This window comes from Anolis carolinensis, chromosome 1, assembly GCF_035594765.1.
Source record: "Anolis carolinensis isolate JA03-04 chromosome 1, rAnoCar3.1.pri, whole genome shotgun sequence".
NCBI lineage: Eukaryota > Metazoa > Chordata > Lepidosauria > Squamata > Dactyloidae > Anolis > Anolis carolinensis.
The window spans coordinates 250,313,033-250,329,627 of record NC_085841.1 but is presented as its reverse complement, the minus strand read 5'-3'; the positions used below and the strand labels follow the sequence as shown (position 1 = coordinate 250,329,627).

Below are 16,595 nucleotides of genomic sequence, written 5' to 3'. Positions count from 1 at the left end.
ATGAAAAGAAAGCTATTAATTTGGCTTGGCTTCAAATTTAGTCAAGCCATTTTTTCAGTTTGCTGCAAGAAGGGGGGAGGGTTTGTTATTTCCAACTAAATTTATGGCAACCATGGAATGACTTGGTCAGTCCTGTTTAATATAAAGGAACATCTAGATAGCTAGGTCACAGAATAAAATGTTATTAGCAGGCATGGGATTAAGATATTAAACAACATTGTTTGATTTATATTAGTGCCAAGGAGGATAACTCATGTTATGTCCCAAAAACCTAATCAAAATTATTTACACAAGGAAGATAAGCTGTAATCACTCAAACCAAATCTGTATAAACAAGTGCCCAAGAGCTCAACAGCAACCAGCAATTACCATCATTCCTGCCTCCCGCATGAAAGCCCACAAGGAAGGCAGATGCTTATCTGATTAACACTGCCGCTTTAAACTGGAGGAACAAGATGCCCAGCTGAGTACAGAGTGGTGAGGCTGGGCTTCCTATGGATTATTGCAAAGTATATGCTCACTTTTAGCTTTTTTCTTTCTTAAAATCTAGGAGTCAAGAAATCCCTTTCTAATGCTCATGATTACTGTAATGCATTCACACTGTCAGAGCCCTTTTCAGAAAGGCAATTCTAGACGTGCCTGCCTGGGTGCACTTCAAATGAACTGAAGTCGGTTGTAGAATTCTAAAGAAAGTCAGGAGGGAAAAAATCCCAAACTCAAATGTTTTTGCTGTTACTGTTAAAATGCAGCACAGCCAGGTGAATCTCAGGAGCTGTTCAACAACTTTCCATAGAGACAGGCAATTGCCTCTGGCCTCCAATTGTGTGATCATGCTAAGACTCACTTATGTGATACTCCCACAACTGGGAAGCAGTGCTGCTTGCGTTAAATGGCAATCCTCAAACAATTAGAGCCAGTAAACAGTAAATTTTAAATGGCTGTTGCTTTGAATCCAGCCTTGGACATTTACAGGCCATGCTTTGTTAATATGAGACTTGTGACAAGGAATATGTATCAAGACAAAAGAGTGGAACTCTCTGCCTCATAGTGTGATGGAAGCTCCTTCTTTGGAGGCTTTTAAACAGAGGCTGGATGGCCATCTGTTGGGAGTGCTTTGATTGTGCTTTTCCTGCATGGCAGATGATTGGACTAGATGACCCATGCAGTCTCTTCCAACTATGATTCTAAAACTCAGTGTGGTTGACTTGTGATTTATTCCACACCTTTCAAAATCTTAAATCCATAAGTGAGTTTTATAAACATAAACACACACACACACACACAGATTAATCCCAATTCATCTAGGCCTGTTACACGATTTCTCCAAAATTGATTTTTTTTGCAATTCTTGTTTAATTCTCAGGATATCCTTTTTAACTGGAAAAATCTTTTAGCTTACTATTTAGTTTAGTTTCTATCGTGTTCCTTTCCAAAGAGCAAGAGAAGTGAAAAAGAAAAAGGCTATAATAGCCCAACCCAAATGATGAACACTGCCAAATCTTTGTTCAACTCTGGCTGGTGAATGTCATCTTAACTTTTTACAGCTCTCCTGGAGAGTGTCCAGGCTTGGACTTTGACTCCCTTCCAGTGAAAGATTTTTCTACATGCTGTTGATCTTTTTAAAGTGCACAAGATGGTGCTTTCAATTGATCTTGATTTGGGGGCAAAAACTGCTCTAAATTATGTGGATACAAAGGAGCTATTCAATTCATTAACAACATAAGAGTTTGGGTTCTGGATCTCATTTTCCACTCACTTGTGTCCAGAAATGCTTTTTAAACAGCTTTGGTATAGGTGATAGTGCATTTGTTCCCAGAAAAAAAGATCTGACTGCCATAATGCACTTACCTTGGGCACATTGCCTGTACCAGACTACATGGGGCTGCCTCTTTGGCCCTAGAAATTCATTTGTCAAGGATAAAGGACAGGGCTTGGTCAGTTATGGTCCCAAGGAGGCTCCCTTTGTTTGTTTGTTTGATACTTAACAAAATTCAGAGTTATGTTAATTAATGATAATCCAGGTTTCAAATATTCAGCATCATGAAGCGTGTCCCTGTTTCTATGTGCATGAAACAGAGAGACAAGGCAGACAGAGAAGTGTGCATTAATCTGACAGAAATGTGCAAGAAATAACATACAGCATATACCATTCCTTGGGCCCATATTAGGAGAAATGTGGGGTATAAATTAAATAAAGTAAGGTAAAGGTAAAGATTTTCCTCTGACATTAAGTCTAGTTGTGTCCGACTCTGGGGTTGGTGCTCATCTCCATTTCTAAGCTGAAGAGCCGCCGTTGTCCATAGACACCTCCAATGTCATGTTGCTGGCATGACAACATGGAGTGCCATTACCTTTCCGCCAGAACGATACCTAATGATCTACTCGCATTTGCATGTTTTTGAACTGCTAGGTAGACAGATGATGGTGCTAACAGTGGGAGTTCACCCCGCTCCCTGGATTCAAACCGCCGACTTTTCGGTCAGCAAGTTCAGCAGCTCAGCAGTTTAGGCAAAACCACTTCTGGTTGCCTATACATTCTAAATTCATTTATTTTGTGGTAGAATAAGGGATTTGGCCTCCTTAGTTGTTATAGGCCTGAAGGGGGAAGGAGTGAAATGTTCCCAGCCAGCTCTTGGCCATGACTGTAAGGGAAGCTCCTGATAATATCAGCGCCGCAGCAGCAGCACTGACTTCATTTCTGATTTTCCTGAACAGGGAAAGATAAAGGGGAGCAAGAAACTCTCAGTTGGCACTAAGTCCCAGACTGCGCTGGAAGAAAGGTGTATGAACAATTCCCACTCACTTTGTTTACAAACACATTAGCATTTCCAGGAGGTTTTCCAGAGTGCTGTAAGTGGTTGCAGAAGGCACACCTGTTCCACATTGCTGGGAGTCTGGCTTTTAAAAAAAGCAAAGAGTAACTTTTGTTGCCACAGCAATCAATTTTGCAATGGGTGGGGAACACTTTCGAAGAGACTTTGGAATAAGTTCTGGGTTTTTTTTAAAAAAAATGATCAGAATAATACAATATTAACATGCTATAAATTATTGACATGCTAATAAGGAGTAAGGTATTGCTCATAAATACAATGGCAAATGAGCAATAGATAATCTTTTTGGCAGCATTAAATCTATTTTATACAATACACAGACATAGAAGTATAAAGGAATGACAAAACTGATAGCACTATCTAGGCGAGAGGGAGATTAAAAAACAAGACTTGAAGTCATGTGGCAGAAACAGCCTGAACTAGTATGACTTGGACTACTGGGCAGGGTGTAACTAGAGATCATGCTTGTTAGCAGTCAATCTCATCATCACACTATGTTCCGATTTCTCATCCATAGATGACTAGAACAGCTCTTGTTCCTTGAATGACGGATCCTCAGTGGCAGATGTTGTATCCTGGGTTGGGCCAGCACAATGTCTATGTGGGACTATAGCAATAACCATGGCCTTTGCATTAAAACTCATTATATGCTTAGCTGTAGTGATTTGCTGAGCCACTAAGTTATGTTTCTCAGATTGGGAGATCCAAGTCCCTTTCCTGTCACTTAGAAGGTAATCAAGAAGGTAGGTAGCCATGCACATGCTTGGTAGTTCGCTATCTAACAAAAGAACTGCTGTGGAGCAAATCTTGCAGATAACGGTGTCGCTCTTATTGCCCTGTAGAGATTTTTCAATCATCCTTGGTAATGCAGAGCTATCTGCATCTCACTGGGGTGGGAATAGGGCCAAAATACAACTCTAGATGTGTCTGAAGATCTATGCACAGGCACAAAGATCACAAAGAAGAAATAATACAACTTTTGGAAAGAAATCCTCAATGAAACTTTAATAAAAACTCTAGAAAGCAAATTTGATGGAGAACATGCCATCAGGCTTGGGAAATGTATCAGAAAAATTGTTCATTAGTAAACTTTTTTTAGAATAGGATATGTTAAAATGCTCCTTGTCCCCTCTACACACACACACACACACACACACACACACAGGAAAGTAGCAAATTCAAGATTCGTAATTGTTTACCTGCATGCATGCTTTTGCTAATCATACTTCAAGTGCCTTGCTATTCTCCTGTTAATTATTGGTACTAATTGACAAGAGAAAGGTTCTACAACAATAATTGAGTCAAAATTACTTGAGTCACAACAGCAGATGGTCAAAATACTGTGACAATATTTTTTTCTTCTACTGCTTCTCGCATCCACACAGGATACATGTTGAATATATATTAAAAATCAACTATATCCCATAAGGCCACTGGAAGGCGGGAACTGTCTGCAAATAAATATACATTTGTTTGCCTCCAGGGCAGCCAAATGTCAGCATTATTTCCATCCAAATAGGTTCGCATTGGGTTGCAGTTCCAGTGATGTCATGGAAATAAATTTCCCTCAATTTTCTATGCCCTTGATGAAGCATAAAAGATCAAATGGGCAGTAAACAAAATTAGTACATGTGCATGCATACACACACAGAGGACATAATTCCAAAAACTCCATATGCTCCTAAAAAAGAAACGGAGCTTCCAAGGATTCATAATATCCAGCTTATTCACTTCAGAAGTAGCCATACTACTACAATTCTTTCATACAGTGAGAACACATAGTGAACCCCATCCTATGATCCAAGGCTCTGAATCAGGCAATGTCTAGCTGGATTCACTGAACCAGTAGAAATTAGGACTATGCCAGAGACCAAACCTACTGGCTCTTGAGATGTAGGAATCCTTGTACTGGAATCAATATCTGCAGAACATGTGTGTGCACATGTGTGCGTGTAGATATACACGCAAACACACAGTTAGACAGGGAGCTTAGCATTCCTATGTCTGACCACCAGTACCACCATATTAGACTCCAGGCATTTCATGCCAAAAGTCAGCTACAATGTGTAAGAGGGAGTGATCTGTACCCGAGAAGTGTAAAATGCTCCAGTCCAATCATTACAGACTTTGTTGGAGGTTCTACTGCATTTTAGGAAATGCTGTAATTTTTACAATTTTATTAGCTAGGATTTTATGTGCATTGTTGTTTTTACACTTAAGTCACTTTGTATATGTTTATGTATTGTTGTTTATATTGGAATGCTTCTGTGAGCCACCCTGAGTCCCTTTGGGGAGATGCTGGTGGGGTAGAAATAAAGATGATATTATTATTATTATTATTATTATTATTATTATTATTATTATTATTATTATTGATACAGACAGATTATGACACAACATTAGAACTGTGTGATATATGTTCAGATGATGTGCACAGATCCTAGTAAGGTGGCCTTTTGCAGTTGACAAATTGTAATTTTGTCAATGTTTATTGTTTTCAAATGCTGAGATCTTTTGGCATGGCACCAAGTGCACCAATTACCTGTGGGACCACCTGTACTGGTTTATGCCAGAGCCTTTGCACAATTATTATTATTATTATTACTGACACAAAGACATAGTATGACACAACAAACAAGATATATATGCTGGATTTCGTATTACAAAATCACAAGTCGAACTCTTCCCAAGCGTTTAGGACTTTGTGATGTATTTTTGGATGATGCATGCAGATCCCAGTAAAGTGGCCTTTTGCAGTTGACAGATCGTAATTTTGTCAATGTTTATTGTTTCCGAGAGCTTTTGGCACGGTACCCAGTGTGTCGATTACCACCGGGACCACCTGTACTGGTTTATGCCAGAACCTTTGCAGTTCGATCTTGAAGTCCTGATACCGGCAGAGTTTTTCCTGTTGTTTATAATCTATTATTATTATTATTATTATTATTATTATTATTATTATTATTACTATTGTTATTATTATTGGTAACTGTTGTTCTACCTCACTTCATCCTGTGCTGTGGGCTGCCTTTGCTCAGGCAAAGGTTCCCTCTTTGTTTTTCTGCAGCCCTCAGCACCTGCAGAAGCTCTCCTGAGGATCAGAAAGGACATGGGATGTGGGACAGGGACTGTAGCAGGGTGGAGAATGCTTTGCCAGAGTCCTAATATTAAAGTGACTGGAGACTGTCCCACTTGTAGGTAAGTTTGGGTGGGCATTGTACATACAAGTGCAATCCTATCTCCCTTAGCCAGCATAAATAAGGGTGAAGGATGCTGGGAACATCATTTGGGGAGGTACTTATTGCCCACAGATATTCTACATTAACCAGGCCTGGTTTAAAACCATTGGCTTTAAAATAATTCCATTAAAAGACATGGTGAAAATTAAACCATGAATTCTTATTTTAATATAGAAAAACGTATGTGCTGGTTTAATGTGAAAGGTGTTTTATTCTAACTCTTTTTTAAAAAGCACCATTATTCATGTTTTCAGATTCAAAAGGAGATGTTGAATTTCTTGAAATGTGAACATTAATCTGTCAGCTCCTCAGCACCTTATCTTAAAATTGCAGCTAGCAAGACTTTGCCTCAGCGGGATTGGTGTGAATGAGTTGGAGAACCATTTTCAGCACTATTCATATCATGATTTCAAGCAAAACATTCCAGGAGAGCCATAAAATATAGCTTTCTGTTCTAGAATGATTTATATGTGAAACTGAGAGATATCTTTAGCCCATATTGTTATAGAATCTGAGAACTTCACATTATTTAATGTGTTTGTCTCCACATGATCTCTTGTAGCAGTGACGGATGATATAAGTGGTGACTAACAGAGGCTGGGTTGTTATGTCAAGAGAAAGAGCTCCATTGATGGAAGACACAGGAGTGATTTGCTCCTCCCCATGTGCCCTCGAATTGTGTTTTGGAGAGCTGGCGAAGTTACAGCCTGAACGGGATTTGAGGTGTAGAAGAAAAGGCAAGAAAGTCTTCATTGCATTTGCTATATGGTGCAGGATAATGCTAGATTTAGGACAATGCACACCTCTACCCAGAAATCAGTCACATTGGATGCAGTGGCGCTTGACTCAGGTAAACAAAGACAGAACTGCAGGCTAAAACATTCGATTTGAGAGTTTGAGCCTGAGATCACAGCTCATGATCCCAATATGCTTGACCCAATTGTTAGAAGCAGCAGCCTGATATTTCCATCTGCTTCTCTCCTCTATTTTTATACACTCAACATTCTTATGTGTTAGCATTCTTAACTTTGCAAACAGCAGGCAACGACAGTGGCCACACTTAGATTACACCTACATTGTAGAATTAATGCAGTTTGATACTTTAACTGTTATAGCTCAACTGTGAAATCATGGGAGTTGTAGTTTTACAAGGCCTTGACAAGACTATTACAACATGCTCTATGTGGGGTTGCTTTTGAAGCTTCAAATGGTCCAATGAGCGGCAGCCAGACTGGAGTGGCGTACAGGGAACACACAATTCCCCTGTTACAGCAGCTCTACTGGATGCCAGTCTGCTACCGAGCACAATTCAAAGTGCTGGCTTTAGCCTAAACGGTTCTAACCCAGCTTACCTGTCCAAACGTATCTCCCTCTATGAACCATTTCAGAGGTTAAGATAATCTGGGGAGGCCCTGCTGTCAGTCCCACCACCTTCGCAGGTATGATTGATGGGGATGAGAGACAGGGCATTCTCAGTGGTGGCCCCTCGGCTATTGAACTCCCTCCCCAGCACAATCAGAGCAGCCCTCTCCCTCCTTACCTTCGGGAAGAAAGTAAAAAACTGGTTATGGGACCAAGCTTTTGGCTAACAAGGAAGTGCAATATGAGCATAAGGAATAGTGAAATGCCTAATGGAAGCCTTAGATTTTTATTCTGGATGACGTGATTTTAATCATTTTTTAAAATATTGCTGATTATTTTTATGTTTATTTTTTTACTGTACATATGGCAAAAATTGCTGTCTTTCTGTAAGGCCGCTCTGAGTCCCCCTCTTGGGGTGAGAAGGATGGGATATAAATGTAGCGAATAAATAAATAAATAAAGCCTTCTTTGCAAAAGAGTGCTGGTGCCTCATCAAACCATGACTCCATAGTATTTGGTCATGGGAGTTAAAGTGGCATTAATTCTACAGTGTAGATGCACCCTTTGACTATTAGTGCATGCAGTCTGCCATGGTTATTTCATTCCATCAAGGATATTGGAAGACTGGAAACACTACAGAAAAGGGAACTCAAAATCCTCAAAGTATTGGAATATCTTCTGAGAAAAAAACGTCCACAGTATCAAGATTTGGGAACATTTAGTAACACTGACTCACTTGAGACTGGACAAAAGGAAGTATCGCTACATACAACACACCTCTTATGGAATACATTACTGGAAAGCAGGATGAGGTGCCCTTACCTTACATTTTCTTTAGACATTTCCTTAGTGGTACAGTCCTCGCCATGAAGTTAGAATTAAATGAGAACTGAGAATCTAATATGATCTAGAGCAATTTTAGAAGTGAGTCAGTGTGTTATTAAAAAGGATTTGCTCACTTCCTGAGGAAGAATATTCATCACCTGTGCTTTCAAGTAGTGAAGAAGAGAGGTTGTATGGCACAGCATAGTCAAGACATCCTGTCTGATATCTTTAGTGCCAGTTTTTATATCCTGATCTACTGGTCCAGTCGCTACGACTATTTATCCAAGTTCAAATGAGCAAACAGGAGAGAATTACCCACATGCTCAGTCTTGCTTTATTTAAAAAACAATAAAAGATTGCCATTTTATATGTTTGGTCTTTCTTCCTCTTCTTCTTTTCACAGGCTGCTTTTCCAGATCCAGATAAGCCTGTAATAATAAATGTCTCCTGAAGGAGTAGCTAGCTTTTCTGCTGCTAAAATATGTACCGCCACACATCAGGTTATTGATTCAAGGAAATAAATCTCTGCGGGAGCAAATATTGACTTTTGTTATGAAAATGGAAGTGAATAACTAGCTGAACATTGATTTTTTTGAAAGGAATGAAAAAGGGCAGGTTTTTAATTTCTCCCTTCTAAGTGTTCTTTTAGAAAGGATAACATTTCAGTCTGAGAAAGAACAGTTTAGAAAACTAGTCAACTAAAGATGACAAATCTCTGGTTACACATTAAAAAGATGTTGTTGCCAAGTGACTTAATAGCCTGAAATTTGCATGCGTGTATTACAAATCTTCTGTTCCTTGACACTGATTGTGTTAGCGCTTTATTTCTAATAATGGTTATATATCGCAAATGCAATGCTTCCTGATGATCAAGCTGGAAGAGGACATTGAATTTGCAGGATCTGGAACAAGGCACAAGGTGAAAAATCCATACTTTCCTGTAAGCTGGAAATGAAAGTTGCTTAACACATTATGCAATCGTAAATTTTACAGTTGCCTGAAAGGATACCTGGAATAGAGAACATGCCATGTTGCTGGATCAAAACTCCCATTATTAATTGTTATTGAACATGCTCCTGAGACTGATGGGAATTGGACTCCAAAAAAAGAGGGCTCCTGGTTACTCGTCCCTGATAACTACTCAAGAGCCAGTTTCAGTTTCCTACAAAGTATATTCATATGTTAGTTGCACTGACCAGTCCTACTGTTATGTTGCAGAAAACATTCTGTAGGGGCTGCGGCGGTGTAACAAGTTAAACCTTTGTGCGGGCTGAACTGATGACCTGAAGGTTGGCAGTTTGAATCTGCGAAATTGGGTGAGCTCCCATCTGACAGCTGTAGCTTGCCAACCTAGCAGTTCGAAAACATGTAAATGTGAGTAGATAAATAGGTACTGCTTCAGGCAGGAAAAAGGCAAGACAAAACAAAAAGACTCTCTCCTTTGTAACTGTACCCCTGCAGCTTCTACTATAAGACAGCCTTCAACATTAGTTTTAGGATAAGGTCAGTTTGGGGATCAGAGAGGCATTCTGTCATATGAGTCTTTTTAATGAATCAGGTCTGAAAACATTTCAGCAGTTGGAAAATCTGGAACCAAACAGGTGTACTAAGATCAGGGCTTCTGATCTATGACAGGTGTTCCTTAAAACAAGCAGTGACGAACATGCATGCAAAAATGGCCACCATTCTCCAGAGATATACACCCCCATAACTCCTTGGAAATACAGATAACCTATAAATACCAATACGGTTATCACAGCCATCTGTATTTTCGGCATACACCTAAATGAAAGGCACACACTTTCTATTTCTATCTTCACACCCAAGCTATATATTTGTTTTCAATATGTCAGTGGCCTAAACTTTAATAATCAAATCCAGATTTTACCATGGCAGTTCTGCATTCATTCACACAACTTCCCCCTCTAGATTGGTCTTAGTTTCAAAAAAAAGACCCACAGAAAAGGACCCTCTCTCCTGCATCACAACACACACCAGTCACAGCTTGGGAAAGGCCATTGGGGGGTCTGGGCTACCAGGGAGAATGAATGCTTTCACCAAATCCCTTCAAAACATTTTCCTTTGTATCCTACCACTTTGCTAAAAGTGTCAAGGGAGATGTTTCTTGCTACAGAATCCCAAAGGAAAACAAGAAGGAAAGCCGAGCCTTTTCTTTTCTCAAAAATAAAACCACATTTCAGAACAATCGTTTTCTAGAGGCCTGTTCATTTTCTCCCTATTGAATTAGAAAGCAATAAAAAAACACTCAAGTAAACTTTGTAATGGATTTTTAAAAAAGAAAAAGGCAATGAAATATTCCAGCACTTACATTTCTTTGCAGCACTAAAGTTTATGTAAAATGTCCATTCAAGACATTGGCAAACCACATACACACAACACTTCAGCAGAATTGGATTGTGTGTGATTGAAGAAAAATCTGCAAATTATCCATCTCCACTACCTTGAAAAGTCAAGGTGGAGGTGGAAACAAAGCCTTGCCTTTTTCTCGTGTGCCTGGCCTTGAAGAACCACTACCAGACTCAATATGTTCAATTTGAACTTGGGTTCTACCTCATTAAGTTTTATATCTCTTCACTTTAGTTGTAACTATCATTGCCTGAAATACGGGTTGCATCCATTGATCACCATCTTGAAGGCTAAAAGGTCCTCTCAATCTTTCAGGTTTTGAGCCATCAAACATTTTGCCCAAAGGAAGCAGTCTTGTGCTGAATTTCACCAGTCTGTTTGGAAAACTTGTTAAGTATTTCACAAAGAAAGGCCCACAAAGGTGGCCCTGTACACACAGATACAAACTAGCTGCCTGCCATCCTGAATGTGTCAACATAGCATCACAGTTCTGCATGCAGATCTGTGCAAGGATGTGCCATATACTGGACAACCCCAGTCCCTAGCATAACCCATCCTCTGCTTTGTAGCATTGCTCCTGTAGTTGGATATGATACAATTACAGAAATGCTCCAGGATACCCTGGTGGATTTCAGTGCTGATGTCATAATTTCACATCCTGCAAGATTTCTCTGACTCACCCCACGCTGCCCAATATGTTGATGAGGCCATAGGGCAGTGGTTCTCAACCTGTGGGCCCCCAGATATTTTGGTCTTCGAATTCCCAGGAAACCTAACAGCTGGTAAATTGGCTGGGATTTCTGGGAGTTGTGGGCCAAAACACCTGGGGACCCACAGGTTGAGAAACACTGCCTTAGGTGTTGCACAGGAAAGGTATTGCACAGGAAGGGAATACCAATCTCCACAACACCCTCAGAAGGACATATGAGAAACCTACATATGTGTAAGCGCCTAAAAGAATGCCAGCCACAGTGTGGGCATGGTCATATTACCAATGAATCCTAGAGCTGGAAGACACCCCAAGGGCCATTCACTCCAACCCCCAGCATTGTCCGTAGACATCTCCTAGGTCATGTGGCCAGTATGACTGCATGGAGCGCCGTTACTTTCCCGCTGGAGCCTTACCTATTGATCTACTCACATTTGCATGTTTTTGAACTGCTAGGTTGGTAGAAGCTGGGGCTAACAGTGGGAGCTCACCCCACTCCGGATTCGAACCTCCAACTTTTTAGTCAGCAAGTTCTGAGCTCAGCAATTTAACCCGCTGCACCACTGGGGGCTCCAGAGATAGAGACTCCAAAATGCTACGAGGCAGGATATTCCTCTGCTCTTATTGTCACATTCTTCCTAATGTTTAGGTGGAATCCCTTCCTACAATCTGAATTAATTGTTCCGTGTTCTAGTCTCTGGAACAGCAGAAAACAAGCTTGCCCACTCTTCAATGTGCCGTCTTTTCAAACATGTAAACATGGCTATCATGCCCCTTCTCTGCATGCTATACTAAGCTATGCAGGTCTGTAGGCACATATGTGTTTTTGTGAACTTGCTTGTTCAGAAGTTACACCACTACCCAGTTTTAGGCAGATGATGTTACTTTTACTATCTCCTTATAGGACAATGTTCATGAAGTCTACAGCTCTCTGACTCTTTGTAAATTATGTGGCAGAAGATACATTATATATTGCATGCTTTCTAAGAGCTTTTGGAATTATGTGAGCTTTCCCCCCAAGAGTTCTCTTGAGAAAAGGTAGAGATCCTAAACCAATTCTGAACCTAGCCAAGGATATTTTGTTGATCACTAAGGGCAAACTACGTACTTTTTTAAACCAAAGCAACAGCAGGATTAGCTGAAGCTCCTGAATTCTAGCTACTCTCTGCATTTGCACCTAAATCACATTTCTCTTCTTTGAATTCTAGCATTGAGTTTGAAATGAGCCACTTTAGCTCAAGCTGAGAATGCAAAACAAATGGAACAAAAGAAAGTTACATGGAAGAGTACTATTCATTAAACACTCTACATTTAGGTACATAAAAAACAGGAGGAAGAGAAAGGAAAGGTGGAAAATTGTTTGCTTACTTTTGAAAGCAAGCAAATTCACCATTGATTGATTTGTTCAGCAATTTTGTCAAAGTTGTTTTAAAACACAAGCCTGATTTCCCATCACTGAACAAGATGTTGCTAGAAGGAAATGTGGCTACAATGTTCTAAGGAACTGCTCAGATATTATTCAAGTGGCCTTACCTTTCGATCTTCTTTAAATAGTTCTGCAGCTGTTGTGAAATGTGGGATGGAGTTTTTACAGTGCGGGCACCCTGTGGGTCAAGAGAGAAACACCACTGATTACCAAAGCAGTTTAAAGGAAGCATTACATTACTCCAAATCTATTCAGATCAGCTTTGATGGGCAAAAATAGGACCTGGGTGTTGCGAGTCTACACACCTGAGTCCACGTGCAAACCACCACATATGGGTTAGGTGTTCTTATAACATATGGAAGGGGTTGAAGAAATGGCAGCTGGTGGTTTCAACATCATGGGAGTGGTAGTTCTACTCTGAATGTTAAATTAACTATGTAAGTAAAGGCAAAGGTTTCCCCCTGATATTAAGTCTAGTCATGTCTGACTCTGGGGGTTTGTGCTCATCTCCTTTTCTAAGCCGAAGAGCCGGCATTGTCTGTAGACACCTTCAAGATCATGTGGCTGGCATTACTACATGGAGCGCCGTTACCTTCCCGCTGGAGCAGTACCTATTCATCCACTCACAATTGCATGTTTTTGAACTGCTAGGTTGGCAGAAGCTGGGGCTAACAGAGGGGGCTCACCCCACTCCCCGAATTTGAACCATCAACCTTTTGGTCAGCAAGTTCAGCAGCTCAGCAGTTTAATCTGTGGCGCCATCAGGAGCTCTATTAAATTAACTACATAGCATTCTGAATTCTACCTTCTGAAATATGATCAACATCTTGCACAGCACGTGTATGTTTCAGGCTAAAACCGGAAGTCACCAACCTTCATGGGACAGAAGGATCATGGTAAATAAGCAGTTCTGTAAAATTGCCTAGGGCATTTTTTTTTGCACTAAAACACCTAAAACTGTATCCTACAATCAAACAAGAAATCAAGAGATAAATAATTTCAAGTCACATAAGCATCTTCAGAATATTTCACCAGCACTGCATAAAAAATACCTACATATCAACTGGGTGATTAGTACACCAATCCCCTAGCACAACCTGGGGATCATAACCAGATACAGTGAAGACATCTGCCTTTGTGCTTTGCTACTCTGCTGCTGAGTATGCATGCCCAGTATGGAATACATCTCACCACATTAAAAAAGTAGATGTGGCTCTTAATGACATCACAGGATGTCTTCACCCAACACCTCTGGAGAAATTATACTGTTTAGCCAGTATAGCACCACATGATATCCGCTGGGAAGTAGCAGCTAGCAATGAAAGGACCAAGGCATTGACATCTCTGGCCCATTCTCTGTTCGGATATCAGCCAGCATGCTAAGGTCTAAAATCAAGAAACAGCTTCCTAAGATCTAGAGAGATACTCACAGGAACACATCAGCAAGTAAGAGTCTAAAAGTGGCAGGCCAAAACCCAGAACCTCAGTGGCTGGATGAGAAACTCCCTCCTGAGCACACAGAAGCCTGGCTTACTTGGACAGCGTTGAACAGACTGCTCTCTGGCACCACGAGGGCTACAAAGTGGAGTCCGTGACATGTGAATGTGGAGAAGAGCAAACCACAGACCACTTACTACAATGCAGTCTGAGTCCTGGCACATGCATAATGGAGGACCTTCTCATAGCAACACAGAGGCATTTGAAGTGGACAGCTTCTGGTCAAAGGAAATTTAGCATAATACCAAGTTTTTAACTTTGTGGTTTTTTTATACATTATAGCTGTATTCTAAATAAGAAGAACAGCAAGCATGGCAAAAATTCAGTACATTTTCTACGTTTCACCCCTTGGATTCAGGTAATGCCTGTGCAATTTCTTACTCTCCCTTTAATGAACTCTGGAGGTTGCTTTTTATCCTTCTGCAATTCCCGATTTTTCTAATGTGCTGCTAGAGTTTATGACAATACTAGTTCTTCCAAACAGTCATCAATCTTCCAGTTTTGCTGGCAACTGTACTACAGAAGGAGAGGGCAAACACACAAGGGAATGTCCAATCCTGTTTAGGTTCTGTTTTAAAATACTAATACAAAAACAGGAAACTACAGCTGCTGCTATTTGCTTCTGGAGTGAGACAAGGTTAAGGAAAAAACTGAAAAGTACTTATGTTCCTCTTATAGCATGAGTAGGAATGGCTTGGCCCACACCAGATGTTGCTGGCTGCTACACCCAATATTTCTCAGCCTTGGTTGTACTGACAGTAGAATTACAGAATCAAAGAAACATGGAGCCATCCAGTCCAACCCTCACCAAGAAGCAGAAAAACTGCATTCAAAGCACCCCGATAGATGGCCATTCAGCTTCTGCTTAAAAGCCTCCAAAGAAGAAGCCTCCATCACAGTCCCAAGGCAGAGAGTTCCACTGCTGAACAGCTCTTGCAGTGAGGAAGTTCTTCCTAATGTTCAGGTGGAATCTCCTTTCCTGTAGTTTGAAGCCATTGTTCCGCGTCCTAGTCTCCAGGGCAGCAGAAAACAAGCTTGCTCCCTCCTCCTCCTCATGACTTCCCCTCACATATTTATATATGGCCATCATGTCTCCTCTCAGTCTTCTCTTCTGCAGGTTAAACATAGATGCCAGAAGTTGCCACCTTACAACATCTATAAGTCTCATGATTCCCAACCCTGCCTTATGCAAGTATGTAGCAGTTAATGCAGTAGATGTTAGTCCTTTAATAGAAAACTTTGTATCAGAGGCAGAAACAATAGTGATAACTTACTGAACCATAAACAAGAACCATAGCCAAGTGGTCACTGGATGTACGGACCATTAAACTGACTTACGACCAAAGAACTATTGTGAAGAGAAGGTTGACATATATTCGAAACCTTGTTAATACAACAGCTGTGCATCATGTTTGTCCTGTTGTAAAAGAAGGTTATATTTACTGCTACTCTGTTTGATTAGCAATAAGTACTGAATGGTTCTCCTCAAATTCTTTTTGTGGAAGAGCAGCTGTGATTCTCAGAGGGAGCTTCCCCTGAACTCAAAGAGCCAAACACTGGCCAGCTGCTTACAATTTTCTGACAAGATTGAGACGGTCTTATCTTAACCACCATGTGCTTACATTGCTATATGACCAATAAGCACAATAAACAGTTCCTCATCTCTGCTGCTGCAACAAGGTTCCCCATAGCTTCTCCTCCACCCAACACTCAGCTTCCTCAGCCACACAACCTAAGCAAGTGCTCTTGCTTTGCCAGCTCTCTGTGCTCTCTCCCTCCTATTAGCTCAGGATATCTATATGAGGGGAAGAAAAAGTCAGCCACCGCTCATTTAATCCTTTTTTCTATACTTTCTCTTAAAGCAGCCAGGAACTAATCACTAAAAGCTGCCTTTGGTCTCCCTTTACAATAAAAGAACTTGGCATCCAACCAAAGGCCTGCAAGCCGATAGCACTAGGGAGTGAAGTCATGCTTTCACTGCTGTAGCCTGGTCAGTGTGCAACATGTACAATAAGGGAGTACTCTTCCTTCCCCCAGTTAGCACAGAATTATGTAGCTAAATTGCCTCCTTTGTCAAAAACCTGTCACCAGAACTTTTGGAGACACGTTTTGTATTTTCAGGCCTGGACAAAAGCCTTTAAAAAGAAAGAATTTCAGCAAAGAATTATCAAAATAGAAGGTAATCATGTATTAATCTTCATGCATTCTCATACACGTAATAGATTGGTGTCATTTTCCACAATGAATAACAAGAAATAGTTTTCTAAGATCTACAGAGATTCTCGCAGGAACACCTGAGCAAGCGAGAGTCCAAAAGTGGCAGGCTAAAACCTGGAATC

The 16,595-nt window shown here is 40.6% G+C and overlaps 1 protein-coding gene across 1 annotated transcript in view; it reads right to left on the bottom strand.

Moving 5' to 3' along the window:
* The window catches only part of pdia5 (protein disulfide isomerase family A member 5), a 220,977-nt gene that overhangs the window by 7,542 nt on the left and 196,840 nt on the right, over positions 1-16,595 (bottom strand). Inside the window, exon 15 of the mRNA XM_062967407.1 lies at positions 12,867-12,937. Coding sequence (XP_062823477.1) covers positions 12,867-12,937 — 71 coding nt within the window. The remainder of the gene's footprint in view (positions 1-12,866; positions 12,938-16,595) is intronic.